Source organism: Poromitra crassiceps (genome assembly GCF_964638095.1).
Source record: "Poromitra crassiceps genome assembly, chromosome: 29".
NCBI lineage: Eukaryota > Metazoa > Chordata > Actinopteri > Beryciformes > Melamphaidae > Poromitra > Poromitra crassiceps.
In genome coordinates this window covers 14,582,949-14,609,322 of record NC_139641.1, presented here as the reverse complement: position 1 = coordinate 14,609,322, position 26,374 = coordinate 14,582,949, and the positions used below count along the sequence as shown (strand labels likewise).

The following is a 26,374-nucleotide window of genomic DNA, read 5'->3' as shown; positions in this document are numbered from 1 at the left end:
TACAAATAACAGTTAAAGGAACACTCCGCCCATTTTCAACCAGCTTTGTATCATTAGAACATCAGTAGTATATCAGAAAACTGTAAACGGTTTTGAAGTCTGTCATTTAATTTGACAGTTATTGAGTGTTAAAGTGTGGACCAGTGACATCACTGGTCCACACTAACTCAAATTAATAACTCATTAACTCAAATCAACTCTCAAAGTTTGACAGTTATTGAGAGTTGATTTGAGTTAATGAGTTATTAATTTGAGTTAGTGTGGACCAGTGATGTCACTGGTCCACACTTTAACACTCAATAACTGTCAAATTAAATGACAGACTTCAAAACCGTTTACAGTTTTCTGATATACTACTGATGTTCTAATGATACAAAGCTGGTTGAAAATGGGCAGAGTGTTCCTTTAAGACATCGATCAGGCATATATGGAAACAGAGGGGAGGGAGGGAGGGACAGGGGCCAGACAGAAGAGAGGGAAGTGGAAAAAGGGGGAGGAGGTGAGGTAGGAAGAGGTGGTTAGTAGGGGAGGTTGTAAGCTTGGGAGAACAGGTAGGTTTTGAGTCAGGATTTAAAAGTGGGGAGTTAAGGTGAGTCTCTGATAGGCTGGGGGAGGATCCGGTACCTACACCTGAGTCTCTGATAGGCTGGGGGAGGATCTGGTACCTACACCTGAGTCTCTGATAGGCTGGGGGAGGATCCGGTACCTACACCTGAGTCTCTGATAGGCTGGGGGAGGATCTGGTACCTACACCTGAGTCTCTGATAGGCTGAGGGAGGATCTGGTACCTACACCTGAGTCTCTGATAGGCTGGGGGAGGATCTGGTACCTACACCTGAGTCTCTGATAGGCTGGGGGAGGATCCGGTACCTACACCTGAGTCTCTGATAGGCTGGGGGAGGATCTGGTACCTACACCTGAGTCTCTGATAGGCTGGGGGAGGATCTGGTACCTACACCTGAGTCTCTGATAGGCTGGGGGAGGATCTGGTACCTACACCTGAGTCTCTGATAGGCTGGGGGAGGATCTGGTACCTACACCTGAGTCTCTGATAGGCTGGGGGAGGATCTGGTACCTACACCTGAGTCTCTGATAGGCTGGGGGAGGATCTGGTACCTACACCTGAGTCTCTGATGGGCTGGGGGAGGATCTGGTACCTACACCTGAGTCTCTGATACGCTGGGGGAGGATCTGGTACCTACACCTGAGTCTCTGATAGGCTGGGGGAGGATCTGGTACCTACACCTGAGTCTCTGATAGGCTGGGGGAGGATCTGGTACCTACCCCTGAGTCTCTGAAAGGCTGGGGGAGGATATGGTACCTACACCTGAGTCTCTGATAGGCTGGGGGAGGATATGGTACCTACACCTGAGTCTCTGATAGGCTGGGGTACCTACACCTGAGTCTCTGATAGGCTGGGGGAGGATATGGTACCTACACCTGAGTCTCTGATAGGCTGGGGGAGGATCTGGTACCTACACCTGAGTCTCTGATAGGCTGGGGGAGGATCCGATACCTACACCTGAGTCTCTGATAGGCTGGGGGAGGATCTGGTACCTACACCTGAGTCTCTGATAGGCTGCGGGAGGATCTGGTACCTACACCTGAGTCTCTGATAGGCTGGGGGGGGGGTGGATCTGGTACCTACACCTGAGTCTCTGATAGGCTGGGGGAGGATCTGGTACCTACACCTGAGTCTCTGATAGGCTGGGGGAGGATCTGGTACCTACACCTGAGTCTCTGATAGGCTGGGAGAGGATCTGGTACCTACACCTGAGTCTCTGATAGGCTGCGGGAGGATCTGGTACCTACACCTGAGTCTCTGATAGGCTGGGGGAGGATCTGGTACCTACACCTGAGTCTCTGATAGGCTGGGGGAGGATCTGGTACCTACACCTGAGTCTCTGATAGGCTGGGGGAGGATCTGGTACCTACAGCTGAGTCTCTGATAGGCTGGGGGAGGATCTGGTACCTACACCTGCAGTCAATTTGCATTGGAACAAACTATAGTGGGTGGAATCTGCTGCCTTTGATTTTTTTTAATCAAGCAGCATGCCATTTTTGCAGAAATCTGGGGGGTAAGTCCCCCTTTATATGTCATTAATGTTACTTTAACTAATTATTACAACTGGCTTACAAACAAACAAACAAACAAACAAACATTAATTTCATTTTCATGAAGTTAGATGTTCTTTCCTCATGCCTACACCCCCAGTTCTGAGGTGAGGTGATGTTTTTTTCATTTGTGAGTGTGCCAAATGCCACAGGTTGTTTGTAGTTCCTCATGCCTCACACACACGCACACAGACACACACATGCACATGCACACGCACACACACACACACACACACACACACACACACACACACACACACTCACGCACACACACACACACACACACACTCACGCACACACACACACACACACACACACACACACAGACACACACACACACACACGCACACACACACGCACACGCACACACACACACACACACACACACACACACATCACCTCACCTCACCTGAACTGGGGGTGTAGGAATGAGGGAGGAACTTTTAGAATAGAATAGAATAGAATGAAAACAACATTGGTTGCTTCACAGTCGTGGCCTCCTCCTTCTCTAACCAGACAGTAGAAGTGTTACTGCAGCGCTCTTTAACTTGACCATGTACTTCAAGATTCTTCTTCTTCTCTCCGGAGCTCTTTGCATCTCTGCAGAAAGTAAGTAGCCTATATGCATTTTTTCCCTATTGCTGCTCCTCTGTGATTTCAAACTTCTACTACCTCAACAAGATCATGGAAACAATTTAAATCCTTGTGGGATTTTAAATCAAAACACACATGACCAAAATGAGCAGAGCATTGCTGTGTAAATCTTTTTTTGTTAGTAATCTAATACATTGCTAATGGGCTTTTTGATTGATTGATTGATTGATTGTTTATTTAATTATTGACATAATCCTCTCATCACATTCTTTATTAACGATTGTTTTGATTCCTTTTTAGGAAGTTATGAACTTCCTGAAGTGAAGTTCTGTCACAGCTTTGGCTGCTTTGACTCAAGTGTTACTGAAGTTGAACTCTTTATGATGCTGAATGAAGATGAAGTGTACTATGCAGACTTCAAGAAAGGAAAAGTGATTTGGGAGCAGCGGGTGCCATCTTCCATTCAAGTGGACTTGGCCTACAGATACGCAGTGTTGTACGGATACGATTGCAAACAGTTTATGGAGAGATGGAAAGGAGACAAGCCAGCTGTAAGAAAGGCTAGAGGTAAGTGAAATGACAGGTCAGTGATAAAGTTCACTATTCATCCACTGTTGCCAAAAGGTACTGCAGTCTTTGTGACCATGTCCTTGTGTATGTAAGGCTGAGGGTGCTCAGAGCATAAAGAATTTAATTGTATTATACATTGTATTATACATATGACAATAAACTACTTGAACTTGAACTTGAGCATTTTAGAACTATTACAAAATTGATTGATTGATTGATAACTTTATTGATTCAATAAGAGCAGAATTGTGCAAGACAATACAACAAAAATATTGATCAAAAGGAATAAAACACAATAAAGCCCAAGGGCTTGTTTTCCATTGTGGTTCCTTTGTATGGGACAAGTGGAGTGAATATGTATACAGGTAAGAGCGCGTGTGTGCGCGGGCAACAAACACAAACAATGAAACATTAAACAACACAGCCATACACTCAATGACTGATTAGTCATTGAATGAATGGTTATTTAAATAACAACAAAAAAATGCACCAATCAATAAATAAAAAGAGAGACCAGCTCATATAATAAATCTAATACCTACCTAGGGTTTAAAAACTGCGAGCATACAGGAGACAAAAGAAAAATAAAAGGTTAGGAACCCATTTGGGAACCAACCAGCCATTTTTTCAAGGCGAGCTTAAAAGAAAACCTGGAATTAAGGGTCTTTATACTCTCAGGGAGTTTGTCCCATACAATAGCTGCTGAGTAAGAGAAGGTACATTTACCCTTTAAAGATTTAAATTTAGGGGGAACAATGTTGGAAGTGCTTCCTCTTGTGGAGTAGTATGCAAAAGTATGCAAACTATAAAGTTGATTACATTCTGTGTTAATTTAACCCCCAGATGCACCTGAAAGCATCCTCTACCCCAGAGATGAAGTGACAAAGGAGGTAGAGAATACTCTCATCTGTTTTATCGACCGTTTCTTCCCTCCCTCCATCAAAGTCAAGTGGACCAAGAATGATGAAGAAGTAACAGCAGAGGAATCTTTTATCCAAAGCTTGCCTAATCCTGATGGGACGTTCCATGTTTTATCCACCCTGCGCTTCACCCCCTCAGAAGGAGACGTCTACACCTGTACTGTGGAACACGAGGCGCTGGACTATCCTATAACCAGGTTTTGGGGTGAGAACACAGAAACAGAATGTACTAAAAGAAGAAAAAAAAGCATACCTTTATATATGATGGGCCACCACGTCCACACTGAGATGATATTGAATTTTAACAGATTAATATGCTCATTGTCACAGCATTCTAACATGTTCTTCTGACACTAATTCAAATGATTCTGCACTCATTTCATTTCTGACATATTGTTCTAGTAGTGAAAACACATTGCTCAATCAAAACTATTTAAAAACATGGTAACGATTTAACAAGTTCAAAACATTTGGTTTACATGTGTTAAATGCCTAGCCCAGCTTTAAATGAGAACAATAAAGAACAAATAGTGACATATGTGCACACTCCAAATGGGTTCAAAAAAGGTTATTGTGATTAAATGAATGAGGAACATTTTGAGACTTGTCTTTACTTCTCACCATTCCAGTAATGTCACTATTGGCATAAGCATGCATCAAAAGGTTTAGATTCAGAATTAACCGATTCCACAATCATTTCCATTTTTAAAATTAAATTATCTTTTGGATTTGTGGGAGGTGGAGGTTGACAGTGAAAGCCTCTTGTTCAAGACATGAAAACTGAGTAACCCCTGGTTATTTTCTCCTGTCCTCCCCAGAGCCTGACATAGGTGAGACCAGTTCTGGTCCAGATGTCTTCTGTGGACTTGGCCTGAGTCTGGGACTTCTGGGAGTTGCTACTGGGACATTCCTCTTTGTTAAACGAAACCATGAAGCTCGAGGAGCACAGCTGTGATTTCCATCCTTTAACTAGTGCAGTGCCCGTTCCCCTCTTTCACCAACCCGTGAGCACTCCCCACCACACACACTGCACTCAGTCAGGTCCCCCTAAGCGCACTCCTAACTTCCTGCAGTTAAACGGCTCCAAAACTGAAACCATTCTAGTTGGCACTCCCCACCAGGTCCAGTCATCCCCCATAACCCACATCACCTTCTCTGGCCAAAACATTCCTCTCTCTTCATCGGTCATCAACCTGGGCGTTAGGTTCGACCCTCACCTGACGTTCGAAGCCCACATCAAACACCTGTGCAGAACCTCATTCTACCACCTCAAGAACATCTCAAAACTCCGTCCCACACTCAGCCTGCCAGACGTTGAGAAACTCGTCCACGCCTTTGTCTCCTCAAGGCTGGACTACTGCAACGCGCTCCTCATCGGGATCCCCAGCAAGAGCCTCCGGAAGCTCCAACACCTTCAGAACTCTGCTGCTAGGATCCTGATGGGAGTGCGAAAGTATGACCACATAACCCCCATCCTTCACTCTCTTCACTGGCTCCCTGTTTCCTCCAGAATCAAATTCAAAATCGCCCTGCTGACACATCAATGCATCCACGGACATGCCCCCCCATACCTCAAGGAACTCCTCATAACTCAAACCTCCTCCCGCAACCTCCGCTCAAATAACAACCACCTCCTCCGTCCCCCCAGAACCAAACTCCGCACCATGGGAGACCGGGCCTTCTGCTCTGCCGCTCCCCGTCTGTGGAACACTCTTCCTGACCACCTAAGAGCTCCACAGACGGTGGATGCTTTTAAAAAGGGACTGAAAACTTTCCTTTTTAACTCATTGAGTGCCAATGACGACTAAAGTCGTCAATTGAAAAAGTAACGTTCAGTGCCAATGACGACTAAAGTCGTCAATTGCGTTTTTTGACGGTGGGATGTGGATCAAAGCCAGATCCATCTCCTGTAAAATTTTGGGGCATGTTGAATGTGTATAACCTATTTTACCGATCCATTAGGTGGCGACAGTGCTCTCCAGATTAGAGAAAGGCGAGGAAAAAAGAGAGAAGAAGTCATGAGGAAACGGAAATCGCATCGATATGCATCGATATGCATGAAGCATAACGTTAGCTGTGCCTGTGAACAGCAGTCATCTGCTGCTACAATTGAGCCCCTTCGTCTCCGCTGCGATAGCCCCTCCATATGATTTAGTTGCCGACACCAGCGTCTTTCTGAAAAGTTACATTATTCTCAGCTGGGAGCCGGCGACACGATGTGAAAAAGCGGGGGGATGCAGCGCACTTTTCAGTGCAGACAGAGCAAACGCAGAGCAAGCAGCAGAGCCCCAGAGACACTCCCACGGAGGAGGAGGAGGGGGGTGGGGCACGCAGGGCAGTATACAACCATTGACAGTAAACACAGACCCAGTCCCAGACAGCAGCAGGCTCGATAGACAGAGAGACAGGCAGCTGGGAGCCGACAACACGCTGTGAAAAAGCGGGGGGATGACGGCCACTACAGCTGGAGCAGCACCCTGAGCCTCCCTGCAGACCAGTGGAGGAAGGTGGGCTCTGTGACCTGTGAGGCCACCCAGGGCTCCCAGTCTCTGCTCTCAGAGACACTGAGGAGAGACCAGTGTTCCCAGTCCTGACCTGACTCACTGGGACTTCTGCTACTGCTCTCAGTCTGCACTCAGCACTGTAGTCTCTCTCTCTCTCTCTCTCTCTCTCTCTCTCGCTTTCTGTACTCTGCACTCATTACACCACTCATTTCAATCGTAATGTTTTGTTACTCGCAGTAGGCCAATATTCTTAATAGACAATAAAGATCTTTTCACCAAATCAGCTGTGTTTACATGGTTGTTTCCACATATTTTTATTATATTATTCATTAACTTGTTGACAGTGACTGTGTTTACCAGTGGTATCCTGAAGGCAGGCAGGAGCTACAGTAGGTGTTGATGGAGGGATCAATAGAAGCCATGTTTATGCTTATCACTCATCACTAGTTGCATGACTGGAGCAAAACTGCTCTCATTTATTCTCTGGATAGTTACACCTAGAAAGATGATCCAGTGTTTTAACACAATGAATGATCAAAGTCTACTATTAGTATGTCTTCTGATTTTGTCAAGTTTATACTTGATGTAGAAAATATCCCGTCTTTGTAATAAATATATTCACAAGTGGTTACATACATTTCAGGGTTAGAAATAAAAAAGAGTAGGAATCTTCAGCATAAAGGGGTGTAACATGAAGCTGACCTCCACTTTTGACCCCTACATAGTGGGTGTTCTGTCTCTGCAAGGCTTCAAACACTGACACAAATACACTTTGTGACAATGGACAGCCTTATTATGTTCCTCTTTCCAATTAAAAGGTAGAAGACATCTTTAAAAATAAAAAAAGGAAGCATTATCACTGACAGAGGGTTTTCCAGTTTTCTTGCCTGAAGCTGAACAGTTTGGAAGTTGATTTTCAACAGATCGGAGTTCAGCATGACGAGGTCAAACATGAATAGAGAGATAAAGATGGGAGTGCTGCATTGGGTCAAGACATCAATATAAGTTAGCAGAGTAAAAATCAGGTGCTCTTCCAGGATGGGGCATATATAGATACAAGATCAAAAAGAGAGGTAGCTGTCCAATATGGTTGCAGGGAGTTCCTCAGGTGTTGAAGGCAGCAAAAAGGGAAAACTTCAGAGGCACTCTGAGTTATATTAAAAATCCTTTATTCTTACAGGGATATACCAACGCGTTTCCACTCAAAGAGTCTTCATCAGGGTAAATATGAATATGAGAATATATTAATAGAGATTGACTTGTCATGCATTGAAACAGCCAAGAAAATGTAAGTGTATTTTTATAAATAATGTCAAATTAAATACATTTAGACTCAGTGAAAATAGATTATATTGAATCTGTTCAATTCTGAGGTTGGGAGAATTGTTTTGTTAAAGGACTCAGTATGTTTGTCCTACACATTGTGATAATATTGAATTACACAATGCATTGAATTGTCTTTTCCTTTGGTGGAGAATTGGAATGAGTTGTAATTTGTGGATGTTTTTTTTTATATAAGATACTCAGGATATCTTACTAAAAATGCTATATTGAAATCAGTATCTAATTGAAAGCCCGTGCATTAAATATTTTGTCAAGACATTCAATTATTTGATGTAATTCAATGTATCATAATCTGCTTTAAGATATCTTGCTTCATGAGTCACTGTTGAAATTCTACTGTATATTTAAAATGGGTTTTACTAAAGTGGTAGACTTAATCCTGTTTCAAACAATGTTTCTACAATACAAATAAATACAATACAATCATTAAAACTATATTACAACTGAGTGTTCTTGATTAAAATGTAATTATTGTGTGATATTATAAAGTGTTTTAGTCACACCTCTAATGTTTAGTTTCTCAGCAGCTGTTGATTCAGATCAGTTCCTCTCCAGCTGAGGGAGATTTTTGTACGATGCTTTTTCACTGTGTGAACACATACTGACTGTTGGGGTAGTGGAAACTCTGACAGTAGTAAACTGCTGCGTCTTCAGCCTGGACTCCACTGATGGTCAGAGTGAAGTCAGTCCCTGATCCACTGCCTGTGAAACGACCTGGAATCCCTGATGCTCGAGTTGTAGCGTAGTAAATGAGGAGTTTAGGAGTTTCTCCATCTCTGTGTTGGTACCAGGCTAACCAGTGGTTGCTGCTAGAAACATAAACCTTTCGACTGGTTCGACAGCTGATGGTGACGGAGCCTCCCGGAGCAGAGCTCACTGCTCCAGGCTGAGTCACTGTGACCTGGCCTCTGGACTCTGAGGATACAGAGACAAAAACATAAAACCACCGTCATGGTTTTCTCCACTTCATTTCAGAGGGACGGGTGTTCAGAGAGGAGAGGAGTTTGATCCTCTGGACTTTACCTGTGAAGCAGCAGCAGAGGAGAGTCCAGATGAGGTTGGAGATCAAAGTCATGTTTGGATGAGGAGGATTTCTGTGGCTTCTGTTGTCATGAAGGACAGCTGTCAGTCATCCAGTGTTCAACACTCAGGATTATAAACTCTCCCAGAGCACTGGAGCATGGTGCTGCTGATGCAAAGTGGCTCTCTATGGAAATGCTCTGAGTGACTCCAACAGGACTTGGATTAGTCTGATGATGCTGTGGATCAATCAATGATTCAAATGTATGTATGTTAAGTTTAATGTAGATTTGGCTCGATGATGTTTATACAACTTTTCTTCCAGATGTTATTTTGACTTGTTTAAGTTCTCTGTTATAGACAGATAAATATCACTGCCAGACAAATTTAGCTGTATACTGTACAAACCAAAAGTGATTAATGTAGGAATGTTCTGCTATTTATGAATTCAGACAGATTTTTGATGAACTTGTTGTTTTCAAAGTGAGAGAGCTGTGTCTCTCTGAGTCAGAGGTTTTTGTACGGCAGCTCAATGAGTCTGTATCACTGTGGTGCACTTTTGGTGGAGGAACCAGACTGGATGTTGGAAGTAAGTAACCTATCTCATATTTTTGTAATCCATGAGATACATTTTAATTTGTTACCTATTAAGTTTAATTGATCAAACTACACTTATTGAATTTGATATGTATATAAAATGATATATGTTTATTTTATGCAAAATTATTTTCACCAATCCAAACTATTTAATAAAATAAATCCAAATAGCCACTCTAATAATTATGCCACTTGGGTCAGAGGAAAAAACGATTATTATAAAGTTTCTTCTTGAGGGTTTGTAGTTGTAGTTTTGTCTGACAAAGTGAGAGAGCTGTGTCTTTAGAGTCAGAGGTTTTTGTACGGTGGCTCAATGAGTTTGTATCACTGTGGTACACTTTTGGTGGAGGAACCAGACTGGATGTTGGAAGTAAGATTCTGCACAATTTTTAAACATAATATTCATTCATATTTGTATTCCTTCATCTGCATTTTAGACATAATTATCCAGTGTGTTTACTTACATCACTTTGGCTATAACTATCTTTTCTCTGCTTCTCTCCACGGAGTCTAACTTGCAGCTTCTTGATACACTTTATGTTGTAGACATACTGTGACAAGTCAACAACTTGACCGATTGAAAAGATAAATTAAAAACATAAAAACATCTAAAATAGCTTTTTTACCTTAAATTTTCACATAAATGACAACTTGTGATTAACTGAAAATGTTGGCAAATCACTTATTTTGTAACTTCAAGTAGGCGTAAGGTTTCAGACGCTATTTTGACAATTTATAATGTTATCATGTTTTGTTTGTTTCATTGTTTTTTGCTTTTGGCTTAGCCTTTACAGAAATACAGAGGTATATGTTTCAACAAACCTCAACAAGAGAACAATATCCCATTTAAAAATGTACTTGCAATACAATTAGTTTGCAATTTTTCAAGTTTTCCAGAATAATTTAAAATACAGTTAATAGTTGTTTGATTAAGATGATAATTGTTTTAAATGTAGTCAAATCTCTGCTTCTTTATTTTGTAGTTTGATATATTCTTGGTCATATGAGGACTCTTTCTGTGCTGATATGCATGAGAGGCTTCTTAAAGGGAAGTGAAACAATGTGTGAGTTTGTGACTGGTGGAGCATAAAAACCATCTGATAGAAACTTCTTAAAGGGGAAAATGGACTCTCACACAGTAAAAGTGTCAAACCGCCTGGTGATTGATTGACAGCTGCAGCCTTCCTGTCCTCTAAGCTGATTGGTGTCTCCTAGGTGATGTCCCTCCCACCCTGACGGTGCTGCCCCCCTCCAGCGTGGAGCTGCAGCAGGGGAAGGCCACGCTCATGTGCCTGGCCAACAAGGGCTTCCCCTCAGCCTGGAGGCTGGCCTGGAAGGTGGACGGCAGCAGCAGCAGCAGCAGCAGCTGGGAGGAGAGCAGGAGCCCCGGGGTGCTGGAGGAGGACGGCCACTACAGCTGGAGCAGCACCCTGAGCCTCCCTGCAGACCAGTGGAGGAAGGTGGGCTCTGTGACCTGTGAGGCCACCCAGGGGTCCCAGTCTCTGCTCTCAGAGCCACTGAGGAGAGACCAGTGTTCCCAGTCCTGACCTGACTCACTGGGACTTCTGCTACTGCACTCAGCACTGTAGTCTCTCTCTCTCTCTCTCTCTCTCTCTCTCTCTCTCTCTCTCTCTCTCTCTCTCTCTCTCTCTCTCTCTCTGTCTTTCTGTCCCCACTCATTACACCACTCATTTCAATCGTAACGTTTTGTTACTCGCAGTAGGCCAATATTCTTAATAGACAATAAAGATCTTTTCACCAAATCAGCTGTGTCCACATATTTTTATTATATTATTCATTAACTTGTTGACAGTGACTGTGTTTACCAGTGGTATCCTGAAGGCAGGCAGGAGCTACAGTAGGTGTTGATGGAGGGATCAATAGAAGCCATGTTTATGCTTATCACTCATCACAAGTTGCATGACTGCAGCAAAACTGCTCTCATTTATTCTCTGGATAGTTACACCTAGAAAGGTGTTCCAGTGTTTTAACCCAATGAATTATCAAAGTCTACTATTAGTATGTCTTCTGATTTTGTCAAGTTTATACTTCATCTCGAAAATGTGCAGTCTTTGTAATAAATATATTCACAAGTGGTTAAATACATTTCAGGGTTAAAAATAAAAAAGAGTATAGGAATCTTCAGCATAAAGGGATGTAACATGAAGCTGACCTCCACTTTTGACCCCTACATAGTGGGTGTTCTGTCTCTGCAAGGCTTCAAACACTGACACAAATACACTTTGTGACAATGGACATCCTTATTATGTTCCCCTTTCCAATTAAAAGGTAGAAGACATCTTTAAAAATTAAAAGAGGAAGCATTATCACTGACAGAGGGTTTTCCAGTTTTCTTGCCTGAAGCTGAACGGTTTGGAAGTTGATTTTCAACAGATTGGAGATCAGCAAGGCGAGGTCAAACATGAATAGAGATCGACTTGTCATGCATTGAAACAGCCAAGAAAATGTAAGTGTATTTTTATAAATAATGTCAAATTAAATACATTTAGACTCAGTGAAAATAGATTACATTGAATCTGTTCAATTCTGAGGTTGGGAGAATTGTTTTGTTAAAGGACTCAGTATGTTTGTCCTAAAATATGACACATTGTGATAATATTGAATTACACGATGCATTGAATTGTCATTTCCTTTGGTGGAAAATTTGAATGAGTTGTAATTTGTGGATGTTTTTTATATAAGATACTGAGGATATCTCATTAAAAATGCTATATTGAAATCAGTATCTAATTGAAAGCCCGTGCATTAAATATTTTGTCAAGACATTCAATTATTTGATGTAATTCAATGTCTCATAATCTGCTTTAAGATATCTTGCTTCATGACTGTTGAAATTCTACTGTTAAAATGGGTTTTACTAAAGTGTTAGACTTAATCCTGTTTCAAACAATGTTTCTACAAAAAATACAATATCATTAAAACTATATTACAACTGAGTGTTCTTGATTAAAATGTAATTATTGTATGATATTATAAAGTGTTTTAGTCACACCTCTAATGTTTTTGTTTCTCTGCAGCTGTTGATTCAGATCAGTTCCTCTCCAGCTGAGGGAGGTTTTTGTACGATGCTTTTTCACTGTGTGAACACATTCGGATGGTGGGCACTCTGACAGTAGTAAACTGCTGCATCTTCAGCCTGGACTCCACTGATGGTCAGAGTGAAGTCAGTCCCTGATCCACTGCCTGTGAAACGACCTGGAATCCCTGATGCTCGACTTGTAGCGTAGTAAAAGAGGAGTTTAGGAGTTTCTCCATCTCTGTGTTGGTACCAGGCTAAAAGGTGGCTGCTGCCAGAAAAATGAACCTTTGGACTGGTTTGACAGCTGATGGTGACGGAGCCTCCCGGAGCAGAGCTCACTGCTCCAGGCTGAGTCACTGTGACCTGGCCTCTGGACGCTGAGGATACAGAGACAAAAACATAAAACCACCATCATGGTTTTCTCCACTTCATTTCAGAGGGACGGCTGTTCAGAGAGGAGAGGAGTTTGATCCTCTGGACTTTACCTGTGAAGCAGCAGCAGAGGAGAGTCCAGATGAGGTTGGAGATCAAAGTCATGTTTGGATGAGGAGGATTTCTGTGGCTTCTGTTGTCATGAAGGACAGCTGTCAGTCATCCAGTGTTCAACACTCAGGATTATAAACTCTCCCAGAGCACTGGAGCATGGTGCTGCTGATGCAAAGTGGCTCTCTATGGAAATGCTCTGAGTGACTCCAACAGGACTTGGATTAGTCTGATGATGCTGTGGATCAATCAATGATTCAAATGTATGTATGTTAAGTTTGATGTCGATTTGGCTTGATGATGTTTATACAACTGTTCTTCAAGAAGTTATTTTGACTTGTTTAAGTTCTCTGTTATAGACAAATAAATATCACTGACAGACAAATTTAGCTGTATACTGTACAAACCAAAAGTGATTAATGTAGGAATGTTCTGCTATTTATGAATTCAGACAGATCTTTGATGAACTTGATGTTTTCAAATTGAGAGAGCTGTGTCTCTCTGAGTCAGAGGTTTTTGTACGGCAGCTCAATGAGTCTGTATCACTGTGGTGGACTTTTGGTGGAGGAACCAGACTGGATGTTGGAAGTAAGTAACCATCTCATATTTTTGTAATCCATGAGATACATTTTAATTTGTTACCTATTAAGTTTAATTGATCAAACTACACTTATTGAATTTGATATGTATATAAAATGATATATGTTTATTTTATGCAAAATTATTTTCACCAATCCAAACTATTTAATAAAATAAATCCAAATAGCCACTCTAATAATTATGCCACTTGGGTCAGAGGAAAAAACGATTATTATCAAGTTTCTTCTTGAGGGTTTGTAGTTTTAGTTTTGTCTGACAAAGTGAGAGAGCTGTGTCTTTAGAGTCAGAGGTTTTTGTACGGTGGCTCAATGAGTTTGTATCACTGTGGTACACTTTTGGTGGAGGAACCAGACTGGATGTTGGAGGTAAGATTCTGCACAATTTTTAAACATAATATTCATTCATATTTGTATTCCTTCATCTGCATTTTAGACATAATTATCCAGTGTGTTTACTTACATCACTTTGGCTATAACTATCTTTTCTCTGCTTCTCTCCACGGAGTCTAACTTGCAGCTTCTTGATACACTTTATGTTGTAGACATACTGTGACAAGTCAACAACTTGACCGATTGAAAAGATAAATGAAAAACATAAAAACATCTAAAATAGCTTTTTTATCTTAAATTTTCACATAAATGACAACTTGTGATTAACTGAAAATGTTGGCAAATCACTTATTTTGTAACTTCAAGTAGGCATAAGGTTTCAGACGCTATTTTGACAATTTATAATGTTATGATCATGTTTTGTTTGTTTCATTGTTTTTTGCTTTTGGCTTAGTCTTTACAGAAACACAGAGGTATGTTTCAACAAACCTCAGCAAGAGAACAATATCCAATTTAAAAATGTACTTGCAATACAATTAGTTTGCAATTTTTCAAGTTTCTAGAATCATTTAAAATACACTTAATGGTTGTTTGATTAAGATGAGAATTGTTTTAAATGTAGCCAAATCTCTGCTTCTTTATTTTGTAGTTTGATATATTCTTGGTCATATGATGATTCTTTCTGTGCTGATATGCATGAGAGGCTTCTTAAAGGGAAGTGAAACAATGTGTGAGTTTGTGACTGGTGGAGCATAAAAACCATCTGACAGAAACTTCTTAAAGGGGAAAATGGACTCTCACACAGTAAAAGTGTCAAACCGCCTGGTGATTGATTGACAGCTGCAGCCTTCCTGTCCTCTAAGCTGATTGGTGTCTCCTAGGTTATGTCCCTCCCACCCTGACGGTGCTGCCCCCCTCCAGCGTGGAGCTGCAGCAGGGGAAGGCCACACTCATGTGCCTGGCCAACAAGGGCTTCCCCTCAGCCTGGAGGCTGGCCTGGAAGGTGGACGGCAGCAGCAGCAGCAGCAGCAGCAGCTGGGAGGAGAGCAGGAGCCCCGGGGTGCTGGAGGAGGACGGCCACTACAGCTGGAGCAGCACCCTGAGCCTCCCTGCAGACCAGTGGAGGAAGGTGGGCTCTGTGACCTGTGAGGCCACCCAGGGCTCCCAGTCTCTGCTCTCAGAGACACTGAGGAGAGACCAGTGTTCCCAGTCCTGACCTGACTCACTGGGACTTCTGCTACTGCTTTTACTCTGCTACTGCTCTCAGTCTGCACTCAGTACTGTAGTCTCTCTCTCTCTCTCTCTCTCTCTCTCTCTCTCTCTCTCTCTCTCTCTCTCTCTCTCTCTCTCTCTTTCTGTCCCCACTCATTACACCACTCATTTCAATAGTAATGCTTTGTTGCTCGCAGTAGGCCAATATTCTTAATAGACAATAAAGATATATTCACCAAATCAGCTGTTTACATGGTATCCATGTGTCCATGTGTATGTTTTACATTATGTATTAACTCATTGACAGCAACATGACAGTGACTGTAGTACCAGTGGTATCCTGAAGGCAGGCAGAAGCTACAGTAGCTGTTGATGTAGGGATGAACATCTGCATCACTAGATCCATGACTGGAGCAAAAGTCTTATTTTTTATTCTCTGTTTAGTTACACCTAGAAACATGATCCAGTGTTTTAACACAATGAATTATCAAAGTCTACTATTCACTATATAGCATCTACTATTTATCTACTTCTGATTTTGTCAAGTTTATACTTTATCTAGAAAATATGCAGTCTTTAAAAATAAATATACACAAAAGTAGGATATATTCACCATAAAGGGATGTAACATGAAGCTGACCTCCACTTTTGACCCATGGGATATTACATAATGTGTGTTCTGTCTCTACAAGGCTTCAAACACTGAGACAAATACAATTGGTGATGATGGACATCCTATAGTTGTGTTCCCCTTTCCAATTAAAAGGTAGAAGACATCCTTACAAAAAGAAAAAAGGAAGCATTATGACTGGCAGAGAGGGTTTTCCAGTTTTCTGGCCTGAAGCTGAACAGTTTGGAAGTTGATTTTCAAGAGATTGGAGTTCAGCATGACGAGGTCAAACATGAATAGAGATCGACTTGTCATGCATTGAAAGGGCCAAGAAAATGTAAGTGTCTTTTATAAATAATGTCAAATTAAATACATTTAGACTCACTGAAAATAGATTACATTGAATCTGTTCAATTGTGAGGTAATTGTTTTGGACTCTCAGTATGTTTGTACTAAAATATGACACATTGTGATAATATTGAATTACACGATGCATTGAATTGTTTTTTCTTTTCAGTATCTAATTGAAAGCCCGTGCATTAAATATTTTGTCAATACATTCAATTATTTGATCTAATTCAATGTCTCATAATTTGCTTTAAGATATCTTGCTTCATGACTGTTGAAATTCTATATTTCAAATGTGTTTTACTAAAGTGTTCCTTAATCCTGTTTCAAACCAAGTTTCTACAATACAATCATAAAAACTATATTACAAATTACTTTTCTTGATTAAAATGTAATTATTGTATGATATTATAAAGTGTTTTTAGTCACACCTCTAATGTTTAGTTTCTCTGCAGCTGTTGATTCAGATGAGTTCCTCTCCAGCTGAGGGAGGTTTTTGTACGATGCTTTTTCACTGTGTGAACACCCACTGACTGCTGATATGATGGGCACTCTGACAGTAGTAAACTGCTGCATCTTCAGCCTGGACTCCACTGATGGTCAGAGTGAAGTCAGTCCCTGATCCACTGCCTGTGAAACGACCTGGAATCCCTGATGCTCGAGTTGTAGCGTAGTAAATGAGGAGTTTAGGAGTTTCTCCATCTCTCTGTTGGTACCAGGCTAAAAGGTTATCATCATAAACCTTTGGACTGGTTCGACAGCTGATGGTGACGGAGCCTCCCGGAGCAGAGCTCACTGCTCCAGGCTGAGTCACTGTGACCTGGCCTCTGGACTCTGAGGATACAGAGACAAAAACATAAAACCACCGTCATGGTTTTCTCCATTTCATTTCAGAGGGACGGGTGTTCAGAGAGGAGAGGAGTTTGATCCTCTGGACTTTACCTGTGAAGCAGCAGCAGATGAGGGTCCAGATGAGGTTGGAGATCAAAGTCATGTTTGGATGAGGAGGATTTCTGTGGCTTCTGTTGTCATGAAGGACAGCTGTCAGTCATCCAGTGTTCAACACTCAGGATTATAAAGTCTCCCAGAGCACTGGAGCATGGTGCTGCTGATGCAAAGTGGCTCTCTATGGAAATGCTCTGAGTGACTCCAACAGGACTTGGATTAGTCTGATGATGCTGTGGATCAATCAATGATTCAAATGTATGTATGTTAAGTTTAATGTAGATTTGGCTTGATGATGTTTATACAACTTTTCTTCGAGAATTTATTTTGACTTGTTTAAGTTCTCGGTTTTAGACAAATAAATATCACTGCCAGACAAATTTAGCTGTATACAAACCAAAAGTGATTAATGTAGGAATGTTGTTCTATTTAGCTAGTTATTCCATGAGCTAGCTGGGTTTTATGAATTCAGACAGATTTTTGATGAACTTGTTGTTTTCAAAGTGAGAGAGCTGTGTCTCTCTGAGTCAGAGGTTTTTGTACGGCAGCTCAATGAGTCTGTATCACTGTGGTGGACTTTTGGTGGAGGAACCAGACTGGATGTTGGAAGTAAGTAACCTATCTCATATTTTTGTAATCCATGAGATACAGTTTAATTTGTTACCTATTAAATGTAATTTATCAAGCTACACTTATTGAATGTTATATGTTGATATATGCTTCTTTTATGCTAAATTATTTTCACCAATCCAAACAATTTAATAAAATAAATCTAAATAGCCACTCTAATAATTATTCCACTTGGGTCAGAGGAAAAAACGATTATTATCAAGTTTCTTCTTGAGGGCTTGTAGTTTTAGTTTTGTCTGACAAAGTGAGAGAGCTGTGTCTTTAGAGTCAGAGGTTTTTGTACGGCAGCTCAATGAGTTTGTATCACTGTGGTACACTTTTGGTGGAGGAACCAGACTGGATGTAACTGGAAGTAAGATTCTGCACAATTTTTAAACATAATATTCATTCATATTTTTATTCCTGTGTCTGAATTGTAGATGTAGATATAATTATGTTTACTTACATCACTTGGGCTAAAGCTATCTTTTCTCTGCTTCTCTCCACGGAGTCTAATTTGCAGCTTCTTGATACACCTTATGTTGTAGACATACTGTGACAAGTCAACAACTTGACCGTTTGAAAAGATAAATGAAAAACATTACTACTTTCTAAAATTGCTTTTTAATCTTATGTTTTCACATAAATGACAACTTGTGATTAACTGAAAATGTTGGCAAATCACTTATTTTGTCACTTCTAATAGGCGTAAGGTTTCAGACGCTATTTTGACAATTTATAATGTTATGATCATGGTTTGTTTGTTTCATTGTTTTTTGCTTTTGGCTTAGTCTTTACAGAAACACAGAGGTATGTTTCAACAAACCTCAGCAAGAGAACCATATCCCATTTAAAAATGTACTTGCAATACAATTAGTTTGCAATTTTTCAAGTTTCTAGAATAATTTAAAATACACTTAATAGTTGTTTGATTAAGATGAGAATTGTTTTAAATGTAGCCAAATCTCTGCTTCTTTATTTTGTAGTTTGATATATTCTTGGTCATATGATGATTCTTTCTGTGCTGATATGCATGAGAGGCTTCTTAAAGGGAAGTGAAACAATGTGTGAGTTTGTGACTGGTGGAGCATAAAAACCATCTGACAGAAACTTCTTAAAGGGGAAAATGGACTCTCGCACAGTAAAAGTGTCAAACCGCCTGGTGATTGATTGACAGCTGCAGCCTTCCTGTCCTCTAAGCTGATTGGTGTCTCCTAGGTGATGTCCCTCCCACCCTGACGGTGCTGCCCCCCTCCAGCGTGGAGCTGCAGCAGGGGAAGGCCACGCTCATGTGCCTGGCCAACAAGGGCTTCCCCTCAGCCTGGAGGCTGGCCTGGAAGGTGGACGGCAGCAGCAGCAGCAGCAGCAGCTGGGAGGAGAGCAGGAGCCCCGGGGTGCTGGAGGAGGACGGCCACTACAGCTGGAGCAGCACCCTGAGCCTCCCTGCAGACCAGTGGAGGAAGGTGGGCTCTGTGACCTGTGAGGCCACCCAGGGCTCCCAGTCTCTGCTCTCAGAGACACTGAGGAGAGACCAGTGTTCCCAGTCCTGACCTGACTCACTGGGACTTCTGCTACTGCTTTTACTCTGCTACTGCTCTTAGTCTGCACTCAGTACTGTAGTCTCTCTCTCTCTCTCTCTCTCTCTCTCTCTCTCTCTCTCTCTCTCTCTCTCTCTCTCTCTCTTCTGTCCCCACTCATTACACCACTCATTTCAATAGTAATGTTTTGTTGCTCGCAGTAGGCCAATATTCTTAATAGACAATAAAGATATATTCACCAAATCAGCTGTTTACATGGTATCCATGTGTCCATGTGTATGTTTTACATTATGTATTAACTCATTGACAGCAACATGACAGTGACTGTAGTACCAGTGGTATCCTGAAGGCAGGCAGAAGCTACAGTAGCTGTTGATGGAGGGATGAACATCTGCATCACTAGATCCATGACTGGAGCAAAAGTCTTCTTTTTTTTTCTCTGTTTAGTTACACCTAACTTTAGAAACATGATTCAGTGTTTTAACACAATGAATTATCAAAGTCTACTATTCACTATATAGCATCTACTATTTATCTACTTCTGATTTTGTCAAGTTTATACTTTATCTAGAAAATATGCAGTCTTTAAAAATAAATATACACAAAAGTAGGATATATTCACCATAAAGGGATGTAACATGAAGTTGACCTCCACTTTTGACCCATGGGATATTACATAATGTGTGTTCTGTCTCTACAAGGCTTCAAACACTGAGACAAATACAATTGGTGATGATGGACATCCTAGTTGTGTTCCCCTTTCCAATTAAAAGGTAGAAGACATCCTTAAAAAAAGAAAAAAGGAAGCATTATTACTGGCAGAGGGTTTTCCAGTTTTCTGGCCTGAAGCTGAACAGTTTGGAAGTTGATTTTCAAGAGATTGGAGTTCAGCATGACGAGGTCAAACATGAATAGAGATCGACTTGTCATGCATTGAAAGGGCCAAGAAAATGTAAGTGTCTTTATAAATAATGTCAAATTAACTCATTCTCTGCCAAGGACGTACCCGGACGTACTTTTAACAATGGCGTTCTGTGCCAAGGACGTACCCGGACGTACTTTCATGTTTTGGTTGTTTACATTAGATCAGACACTTTCCCAGCCTGTGACATTGTTTCAAGTCAAACTGATAAAAGGAACCCGCTAAATCACGTTTAGTATTTATAGTATAGTCACCCATTTAGCAGTAATTTATTTAGCAGTAGCAGATGAAGAGAGGCGGTCGCCGCGGTGGCCGGCGTGGCCGCAGACGCAGCGCTGTTGGGCGTCCTCAACACTTTGATTCCCTGCCTGGGCCCAGTTCCAGCACGCACCCCGGTCCACGCCAGCGGACAATCGAAGAGACCATGGGGCTGCTGACCCTGCAGCGCACTTTTCAGTGCAGACAGAGCAAACGCACAGCAAACGCAGCAAAGCCCCAGAGACACTCCCACGGAGGAGGAGGAGGAGGGGGGTGGGGCACGCAGGGCAGTATACAACCATTGACAGTAAACACAGACCCACACAGCAGGCTCGATTGACAGAGACAGGCAAACAAGCTATCTGATGCCTACCAGCAGTAAATCAAGACCAGCAAGAAGGTGTAGGGTCTGCGCACGCAGGGGCCAGCGCTGCTGGTTGCAGCTAAAAAATATTATTTTGCCAAACAAAATTCCTTTGTTTTCACTGTTTTATTGAAGGAAATTATTTTTGAGGTGTCACATCAGAAAATATTAGCTTCAGAGTCAGTCATGTGCTTGAAATGCTTCATTTCACAAAAGGCTAATTAACTCAGCTTCTAAATTGAAACGTGTGTTTGCTCAAATCCACCTATCTTCTCCGGCTGATAACTAAAGAACGGAAAATGATATCAATAAACTTTTTTTTGCTGATGATAGAAGAGAGTCTCCTCGTTCTTTGTGCGTGTTCGGTGTTTACATAGTAATATCACACAATATTCTGTGGGCCTCGAGAAATCACTGAAAACGCTCTGAAACTCTGGCACTGGGAGCGTCCGTTCTCCAAAAGTGGCTGGCACTCAATGAGTTAATAAAGCCTTCTCATAGTTTTGTGCTTTCCTTAGTTTTTAGGCTTTTTATGTGATTTTTTATGTGATTTTTAATGTTCTTTTAATCCTTTTATTTCTTTTTACTCTCCTTTCATTTTTATTCTTTTAATAATTTTAATTTTGTTTTACTCTCTAGCACTTTGGGATTTTGTACAATTTATTATTATTATTATTATTATTACTCCCCAAGTTTGAAGTCGATCCGACAAACGGTTCTCGAGATATGCGAAGGACAGACATACAGAAGTCGATCGGACGGACGGTCCTGGAGATATGTGAAAGCTATGATCTTATTGGTTGAATTACACAAAGTTTACCACTGCAATTTCTTGGGTTCCCAGCAACACAACAGCCAAGTTTGAAGTTGATCGGATTAATGGTTCTCGATATAAACTGCTTTTTGTGTTGCCAGTAGGTGGCGCTATGCCAAATTGCATGGAATTCAGCTCCCTGCACTCCATTGAGTTCCCCTAAGCGCACTCCCCAAGTTTTAAGTTTTAAGTCGATCAGATGAATGGCTATCAAGATAAAGCACTTTTTGTGTTGCCAGTAGGTGGCGCTATGCCGAATTGCACAGAATTTAGCTCCCTGCACTCCCTTGAGTCCCTGTAAGGGCACTCCCGAGTTTGAAGTCGATCGGACGAACGGTTCTCAAGATAAACCACTTTTTGTGTGGCCAGTAGGTGGCGCTGTGCCGAATTGCACAAAATTTGGCAGTGCACTGTGCAAAGTTTCCATTAGCGCACTCCCAAAATTTGAAGTCGATCGGACCAAAGGTTCTTGAGATAAACCAAAATTTGTATGTTGCCAGCAGGTGGCGGTATGCCGAATTGCACGAAAACAGGGCACTGCACTCCGTCAGGTCCCCCTCAGTGTACTCCCGAAGTTTGAAGTCGATCTGACCAACGGTTCTCGAGATACGCGAAGGACAGAGAGACAGAGAGAGACACAGACAGACAGTGCTGGCATTACTGTCCAGGGGTGACCAAACTTTTTTGGTTGTGGGCCGCATACAGAAAAATATAAGGAGTCGCGGGCCAAACAATATTAATATTAACAATATTTGTTTAGACTGAAAGCGGAGGGGGAATAGACCAGAAAATGTTAGGGTTTTGTTTGTTGGACTCAAGGGCAGAGACAGACAGAGACAGAATATCAAGTTGTAACACAGTTTGTTTATTTAAAGGTTATTGGTTCAGTCCGGATGGACGAGATACCCAGGTTGCAGGATGGTAGGCTAGAGTCCAGGTAGGTGAACGAGCAGGCATCCAGCAGTCCGGGCTGGCAGAGAGCAAGCAGGCTGAAGTCCAGGCGAGCAGAGAGCAGGTAGGCTGAAGTCCAGGCGAGCAGAGAGCAGGTAGGCTGAAGTCTAGGCAGAGGGCGAGCAGGCAGACAGGGGAGGATTGGAGCAGGTCTTCAGATTTAGGGCAGCAGAGGTTCCTCTCCATGCAGGTGAGAAGATAATCTGACAGTGTCTTGACGTCTGGGCTGGGTATATGAAGCCTGCTGATTGGTGATGCTTGGCAGCTGCGATAGCTGGAGATCAGCTCCACACACCTGGCTCCAACCCTGTAATCACAACAGAAAGGAGGGGGCGAGAGAGACTAGGAGGCAGAGGTTGAGGGCATGACAGTACCCCCCCCTCTACGGGCGCCACCTGGCGCACGCCTGGCTCCGTCAGGGTGCTGGCGACGGAAGTCCCGGATGAGCGTGGGGTCCAGTATGTTCCGCCGAGGGACCCAGCAGCGCTCCTCCGGACCATATCCCTCCCAGTCGACCAAATACTGGAATCCGCGGCCCCGGCGACGGACATCCAGGATACGCCTCACGGTGTAGACTGGACCACCCTCCACCATCCGAGGAGGAGGAGGGGCGGCTGTGGGAGGGACAAGAGCACTGGACTGCACCGGCTTTAACAGAGACACATGAAATGTGGGATGGATCCTTTTAAGGGAGGAAGGGAGCTTAAGCCGAACAGCACATGGGTTAATGATGGTTTCAATTTCATACGGCCCCACGTAGCGAGGTGCAAGCTTTCGCGAATCCACCTTGAGAGGCAGATCTCTCGAAAGCAGCCATACCTTCTGCCCTGGAGCGTAGGCTGGAGCTGGCACACGGCGACGGTCGGCCTGGACCCGTGACCTGGAGGCAGCTCGGAGTAAGGCGGCGCGGGCTCTTTTCCAGGTAGCGCGGCAGCGGCGCATCTGGGCCTGAACTGAAGGCACTGCAATCTCCTCCTCCTGGCCTGACAACAGAGGAGGTTGATAGCCCAAAGAACATTCAAACGGAGACATACCTGAGGAGGCGTTGGGAAGTGTATTGTGGGCGTACTCCACCCAGGGCAGCTGTGAGCTCCAAGAGGAGGGGTTCGCCGCGGTGATACAGCGAAGAGCTGCTTCCATCTCCTGGTTCGCTCGCTCAGTCTGTCCGTTGGTCTGAGGATGGTACCCCGAAGATAAGCTGACGGTGGCTCCCATGGCCGTGCAGAATGCCCTCCAGACCTGTGAGGTGAATTGAGGCCCCCTGTCGGAGACAATGTCTGCAGGCAGCCCATGTACCCGAAACACATGTTGCACTAATAGATCGGCTGTCTCCCTAGCGGAAGGCAGCTTGGGCAGGGCAATGAAGTGTACTGCCTTAGAAAAACGGTCTATGACAGTAAGAACTGTGGTGTTACCTCCAGATGGGGGAAGGCCAGTGACGAAGTCCACTGCTATGTGTGACCATGGCCGGCTGGGTACAGGCAGTGGACGGAGCAGGCCAGAGCTGGGCTTTGTGGAGGTCTTGCTGCGCGCGCAGACAGAGCAAGCTGCAACATATGACCGTGTATCCTGGTCCATGGTGGGCCACCAGAAACTCTGCCGGAGGAAGGCCATTGTCCGACGAACCCCCGGGTGACAGGTAAGGCGGGATGAGTGAGCCCATTGCAGAACCTGGGAGCGGACAGAATCAGGTACAAACAGATGGTTAGGAGGACCATTACCTGGGTCGGGCTGGGCCCTCTGGGCTTGGCGGACCTTAGATTCGATCTCCCAGGTAACGGCAGCGATGACACATGAGGATGGAAGAATGGGCTCTGGGTCCATGTTTGCCTCCTCCACCGCAAACTGGCGTGACAGCGCATCAGGCTTCACGTTCCTCGAACCGGGGCGGTAGGTGAGTGTGAAGTTAAACCTGCCAAAAAACAGAGCCCACCCTGCTTGGCGTGAGTTAAGCCGCTTCGCCTCCTTGATGTAGGTGAGGTTTTTGTGGTCTGTCCACACGACGAATGGATGCTCGGCCCCCTCTAGCCAGTGTCGCCACTCCTCCAGCGCCACCTTCACAGCCAGAAGCTCTCTATTGCCGACGTCGTAGTTTCTTTCTGCGGGGGAAAGTTTATAGGACAGAAAGGCACATGGATGCAATTTGTCATCAGCCAGTGTGCGCTGAGAGAGTATTGCACCTACCCCCACATTAGAAGCGTCCACCTCCACAATGAACTGCCGGGTCCGGTCTGCCTGGATGAGCACTGGAGCGGAGACAAACCTGCGCTTGAGCTCCCCAAAGGCGGTCTCCGCCTCCGGTGTCCATCGAAACGAGATGGAGGTGGAAGTGAGTGCAGTCAGGGGGGCTGCTATGGTGCTGTAATTACGGACAAATCTTCGATAGAAGTTGGCAAATCCTAGAAACATTTGTAACTGTTTGCGGTTAGTAGGCACAGGCCAATCCAGAACTGCTGTCACTTTCGCCGGCTCCATCTCCATTTTCCCCGGGGAGATGACGAAACCCAGGAAGTGCACCGTGGAAGCATGAAATTCACACTTTTCTGCCTTAGCAAACAGCCTGTTTTCTAGGAGACGCTGCAGCACTGCCCGCACATGTTTCTGGTGTTCCTGGAGAGACTGGGAGTAAATCAGAATGTCATCAAGGTAAACAAATGCAAAATGACCAATCATGTCCCTGAGTACATCGTTGACGAGTGCCTGGAAGACTGCGGGCGCATTAGTGAGGCCGAAAGGCATCACCAGGTACTCAAAATGGCCCAGGTGAGTGTTGAAAGCAGTCTTCCATTCATCTCCATCTTTGATGCGTACCAGGTGGTACGCGTTCCTGAGGTCCAGTTTTGAGAATACTGTGGCGTCATGAAGGGGCACAAAAGCAGAGTCAATCAGAGGCAGGCAGTACTTGTTTTTAACTGTGATGTCATTTAGTTTTTTATAGTCAATACATGGTCTCAAAGACCCATCCTTCTTGCCCACGAAGAAGGCACCTGCACCCACCGGAGAGGACGAAGGTCGGATGATCCCCGCTGCCAAGGAGTCCTGGATGTATTTCCCCATGGCTTGCTGTTCCGGCAGAGAGAGGTTGTAGAGCCTGCTAGAGGGTAGAGGAGCTCCGGGCAAAAGCTTTACCTCACAATCGTATGGTCTGTGCGGAGGGAGTGTTAATGCCTGTTGTTTACTGAATGCAGGAGCGAGGTCATGATATTCTTTTGGAACCGATGACAGATCTGGAGGTTCTGGTACTGGTAGCGGTTCAGAGGAAGGTGTCTGGGCGGAACGGAGGCAGTTGGCATGGCAGAAGGAGCTCCATGACCCCACCGTGCCGGTGGTCCAGTTGATCTGGGGGTTATGGAGTTTCAACCAGGGAAATCCCAACACTAGAGGAACATTGGGAGAATGAATGACGTGAAATTGAATTTTTTCTTGATGATTCCCAAACATGTGAAGGGACAGGGGAATGGTTTTTCTGTCCACTTGGGCCAGCAGTACCCCGTTAAGGGCTGTAGTATTTAGTGGGACATCGAGGGGCTCAGTCTCGATGCCCCACTGCTGGCACGTACCATTATGAATGAAATTCTCATCGGCTCCAGAGTCTATGAGTGCAGAGAGTGTAATGGTTTGCTGGCACCACACGATGGCAGCATCGAGCTGTGGACGGATAGGGAGAGAGGCAGTGGTTGCTCGACT

At 43.5% G+C, this 26,374-nt stretch overlaps 1 protein-coding gene, 3 pseudogenes and 1 gene segment (V, D, J or C); 4 read left to right on the top strand and 1 right to left on the bottom strand.

Moving 5' to 3' along the window:
* Positions 1-2,612: 2,612 nt before the first annotated feature.
* LOC310800133 (H-2 class II histocompatibility antigen, A-Q alpha chain-like) lies at positions 2,613-6,949 on the top strand. 2 transcript variants are annotated; one of them, XM_083662709.1, is made up of 4 exons: positions 2,613-2,724; positions 3,010-3,276; positions 4,225-4,404; positions 5,018-6,949. In XM_083662709.1, exons 1-4 carry the CDS (start codon positions 2,670-2,672, stop codon positions 5,152-5,154), a joined length of 639 nt encoding a protein of 212 aa, XP_083518835.1. In that variant the 5' UTR covers positions 2,613-2,669; the 3' UTR covers positions 5,155-6,949. The 2 variants fall into 2 exon arrangements, with proteins under 2 accessions (XP_083518835.1, XP_083518834.1); XM_083662708.1 differs by having other exon boundaries at positions 4,123-4,404.
* A 3,053-nt stretch (positions 6,950-10,002) lies between these two features.
* LOC310800149 (Ig kappa-b4 chain C region pseudogene) lies at positions 10,003-11,381 on the top strand (annotated as a pseudogene). Its single transcript, XR_014554001.1, has 2 exons — positions 10,003-10,034; positions 10,880-11,381. The product of XR_014554001.1 is annotated as an Ig kappa-b4 chain C region pseudogene (transcript).
* Positions 11,382-12,758: 1,377 nt separating this feature from the next.
* On the bottom strand, positions 12,759-13,241 carry LOC310800080 (Ig kappa chain V region 3547-like). The segment is given in 2 exons: positions 13,190-13,241; positions 12,759-13,081 (listed from the first exon to the last, which is right to left on the bottom strand).
* Positions 13,242-13,718: 477 nt separating this feature from the next.
* LOC310800079 (Ig kappa-b4 chain C region pseudogene) lies at positions 13,719-15,528 on the top strand (annotated as a pseudogene). The gene is made up of 3 exons (XR_014554000.1): positions 13,719-13,775; positions 14,101-14,152; positions 14,998-15,528. The product of XR_014554000.1 is annotated as an Ig kappa-b4 chain C region pseudogene (transcript).
* A 1,857-nt stretch (positions 15,529-17,385) lies between these two features.
* LOC310800077 (Ig kappa-b4 chain C region pseudogene) lies at positions 17,386-19,586 on the top strand (annotated as a pseudogene). Its single transcript, XR_014553999.1, has 3 exons — positions 17,386-17,404; positions 17,736-17,840; positions 19,059-19,586. The product of XR_014553999.1 is annotated as an Ig kappa-b4 chain C region pseudogene (transcript).
* Positions 19,587-26,374: the final 6,788 nt, after the last annotated feature.